The following is a 3,623-nucleotide window of genomic DNA, read 5'->3' as shown; positions in this document are numbered from 1 at the left end:
TGACAGTGGATTTGGGGGATCTTTGGTGGAGGGCCAGGCCAGCCCCAATTATCTGTGAGAAAGGGGTAGAGGCTGAATCTCTAGGAAGAGGGACAATGGGGTAGGGTCTCTCAAACTCAGGGGGCGGTCCCTGGAGATGTGGGGATGTAATGCTGAAGAAAGAGGGTAGGTTTCTTGAAGGCAAGGAACAGGAGGGCTGGGAGGTCTGTGGCAAGATTTGAAGTCAGGAAACCATGAAAGGGCACAGGTAACGCTTCAGGTTGATCTGTGCCTGGGGGCTTCGGGTGGCTGAGGGAGGGGAGGGGACTGAAATTTCTCTCGGGAGTCAGGGTCTGGAACTCTGAGGAAGGAAGGGCGCTCTTAGTTGCCTTTAGAGATATGAACAGGGAGAAGGAGAAGCTATGAGACTGGAGGTCCACAAAGGCCAGGCAACCCATTCAAAAACGAAAAACACACGCAGCCACTGACGCCTAGGTGTGCCCTGACACACGTGGGATGATCGTGAGTCCGAGTGGCATGTGAGGGGCCCAGAGGTCCCAAGAACCTGATCTATGAATCTAGGGCAGAGCCTGGGTCCTGGGGCGCAGGGATATAGCCCCTTGAGGAACTAGCTTTGTGCAGGCGGTGAGGCCTGAACCCCTGGTCTCTGTTCGGAGTCGCTCAGGGACTTGGGCACCATCCCAGCCTTCAGCATCCAGGATGCGACCCAGGACGCAAATTCTCCCACAATCATAGGCGGAGGGGTGAGACCTGGGAGCGGAAGCCTAGCTTGGGAGACCCTGCCCACCACTTCTGCATCCCTGCAGACTCCTGGGTCCTTGTAGCCCTTGCTTCCCGAGACAGGAACCCAGGACCGCCCCACTCCTGCGTTCCCCATACAGCAGGGGGAAAGAATCTCTAGGCCCAGTGCCCTCCTGCCCCGCACCTGTCCCTCTAGCCCCGCCCCTGCCACCTCCTGATTGGCGCGCGGGGTGTGCCGCCTGGTGGCGGCAGGCTCTCATTGGTGGGAAGTTCGTAGCCCGCGGCTGGAGCCAAGGAGAAAGTGAGTCGGCCCCGGGAGAGGGCGCGGGGCGGGGCGGCGCCGAGTTGGACCTGCTGGACAGACTGCAAGCCTGGAGGGGGACGAGGCGCCGGACACCATGCAGCGGCCTGGCCCCAGCAGCCGCCACCCCCTCCTGATCCTGTCGCTGTTCTTCACAGCCACCGCCGCAGCCACCGCCGGCGCCAGCTCCAGCCAGGCCGTCGAGGTCGCGGTGGTCACTGACCGCCCGGCTGGGTAAGCCCCGCCGAGGTCCCCTTTCCCTCTTGCTTCTTCCACCCGATAAACGTGGAGGTCTATGGAGAGCCAGGTCTTCCAGCTTTGGGGGATACGACCCCAGTCCATTGGGGTGGGGTGACAGGGCCAGGACCCTGGAGCAGCTGGCCTCCCTGTTTTGTAGGCGGAAGAATTCCAGAAGGGCACTGGGATTTTGGCGGCAAGAATTTCCCCAAAAGGTCTCTGCTTGCTGGAGTGGCACTTGGAGTTCTCGGATGACAGAGAGCTGGGTGGGGCCCTTTAGGCGGGATGGGGTTCCCCAAGTTTCCTTGGTGCTGTAAGGAGGAAGGCTATGGAGAGGTTTTATTGGCGGGGAGGAACTTTATGGGTGTTGAGAATTTCTGATTTCCCCGGGTTTGGCGATGCCTGGAATATTTAAGAGAGGACTTCTTTTTCCCTAAGGGGTAAGGAAAACGTGGACCCGTGCGTTGGTGGCAAAAAAGTCTGTGGGGGCTTGGGGGGATCCTTGGGTTTCACGACAGTTGGGGAGCCTCTAGTTTTCTAGAATTAGAAGACTCCGGATTGAATGAGCTGCCAGGGATGGTGCGGCAAGAGATCCTAGATTTCCTAGAGATCTGGGGGTTATAAACACCCCCTCCCTCCGCCTGCCTGGAGGTGATGAGATCGCAGGAAACAGGCTGCCCCTCACCCCCGCCCCCCACCCCCGCCCGAGCTGGGCTACAAAGGCCTGGGGCTGCGCTCCCGCCTCCGGCTCTGCGAATGCGTTTAGTAATCCGAGCCGCGCCGGGGGCGGGGCCGGGAAGGGGTTAAACTGAGCAGCAGGCGGGAGGGAAGGCTGCAGGTTTGGGGAGTCTCGGAGACTCCCACCGCGACACGCCCCACCCCCCTCACCGGGCCCCACCCCGGTGGAAAGCGCCCAAGTGTTCGAGGTCCCCTTTGCCTCCCCTCCACTCCCCTTCTCATAGAGCTTGCTCCCGCGGCTTCGTCCCTCGCCCCCCTCGGTCTGGGGATAATGGACTTGTCTGGGGGCCCCCCGAGTTGAGACGCACTTGTGCAGGAAGCTGGGAGCTCCGGCGCCCAGAATCTGCGACCCTCTGTGGGCGAGGAGACTGCAAGACTGAGGCCCAGGGACCAGGAGACGCTGGCTTCAGGACCCACAGCCTGGAAGCACGGGAACGCACTCAGGTCCCTAGCTGTGGCTTCTTCGGCACGCCCTCCACCCCAGCACCCTGCTGGACCCACAATGGGAGCGGAGGCCTGTAGAAACGCCACCACCTGCTGGCCATGCGCGGAGTGGCAGCTGGGATCGGGCCCCGGCGGGCCCGAGGGGCGGGGTTCTGGCTTCTGGGGCCGCGCGGCTTAAAAAAGAACGCTTAGAAGTCGTCTTTGAGTTTTTCATTTAAACCAAAACAAAGACCATTGGAAAAAGACTGTAAGGTTAAAAAGTTACAATCCCATCCATTCCTGGAAAACGCATAAAACGAGGCTTCCTGGAGACCGTGTCCCTGGAGAACCTCAGTTACCGTGCCTCCCATTGCACGGATGGGGAAACTGAGGGCGCTGAGCGAACCTTCTCGGTTATCTGGCTTTCCCTCTCACTAGAGCCCCCTTGGGGTTTCCTGGGGCTCCAGGTGACCTCCACTTCTGTCTTTATAGCCTTGCTTCTTGCTGCTGTCCAGGCAAGTCACCCAGGAGGACCGGCGACAACCGAGGTGGGTTCTTTCCTGCGGGAAGTGGGGCGGGGGTGGGGGTGGGGGGGTGTACAGAGGGGCTAGGGGCTCCCTCCGCTCGCTGTAGGCTGGAGATCTGGATGCCTTCCTCCTCCTTCCTCACTCCCAGGCTGTCTCCACAGCTTCCTGCAGGATCGGGAACTGCCCACCGGAAAAGGGCGCAGACCCTCGGGGTTGCTTGCCTCTGGGGTCCCCTGGACCGAGCCCCAGCCCCAGCCCCAGCCCCAGCCCCAGCCCCAGCGTGAGGCGGAAACAGGTCTCCCTTAACTGGCAGCCACTGACGTGAGTGTGCGACCCCTGCCCCTACCAGATGCCCCAGTTCCCAGGTCCACCACCATATTCTGGCACTTTCTGTCTGTCTGTCTCCATGTTCCTCTTCCTGTGGTCACTTGCTCTGTTTTCTTTCCATCCCTATCTCCTTCCCTGCCTCTCTCCTTTACCTGCCTCACCTGGTCCCCGCGGATGACTCTGGCTCAACTCATCTCTTTTTTTCTAGAGAAGAGGCTAGGGATCTTTTTCTCTCTTTCGCTCCCAGAGTTTAAGAACTTTCGGGTCTATATGGGGACTGGGGACGAGGGCAGGCCCAATCAAGGGATACCTTAACCCCCCTCGACCGC

The 3,623-nt window shown here is 60.4% G+C and overlaps 1 protein-coding gene across 1 annotated transcript in view; it reads left to right on the top strand.

Annotated features, from left to right (window-relative positions):
• Positions 1-1,139: 1,139 nt before the first annotated feature.
• Positions 1,140-3,623, top strand: part of LTBP4 (latent transforming growth factor beta binding protein 4) — a 31,320-nt gene continuing 28,836 nt past the window's right edge. The window contains exons 1-4 of the mRNA XM_045292700.1: positions 1,140-1,247; positions 1,440-1,545; positions 2,842-2,988; positions 3,129-3,247. Of these exons, the coding sequence (XP_045148635.1) occupies positions 1,140-1,247; positions 1,440-1,545; positions 2,842-2,988; positions 3,129-3,247 (480 nt within the window). The remainder of the gene's footprint in view (positions 1,248-1,439; positions 1,546-2,841; positions 2,989-3,128; positions 3,248-3,623) is intronic.

Source organism: Echinops telfairi, unplaced genomic scaffold (genome assembly GCF_000313985.2).
Source record: "Echinops telfairi isolate 266 unplaced genomic scaffold, ASM31398v2 ScPeMD7_655;HRSCAF=1070, whole genome shotgun sequence".
In the NCBI taxonomy this organism is placed as follows: Eukaryota; Metazoa; Chordata; class Mammalia; order Afrosoricida; family Tenrecidae; genus Echinops; species Echinops telfairi.
Note: the sequence above shows the minus strand (reverse complement) of the source record. Positions and strands in the feature narration are given on the sequence as shown.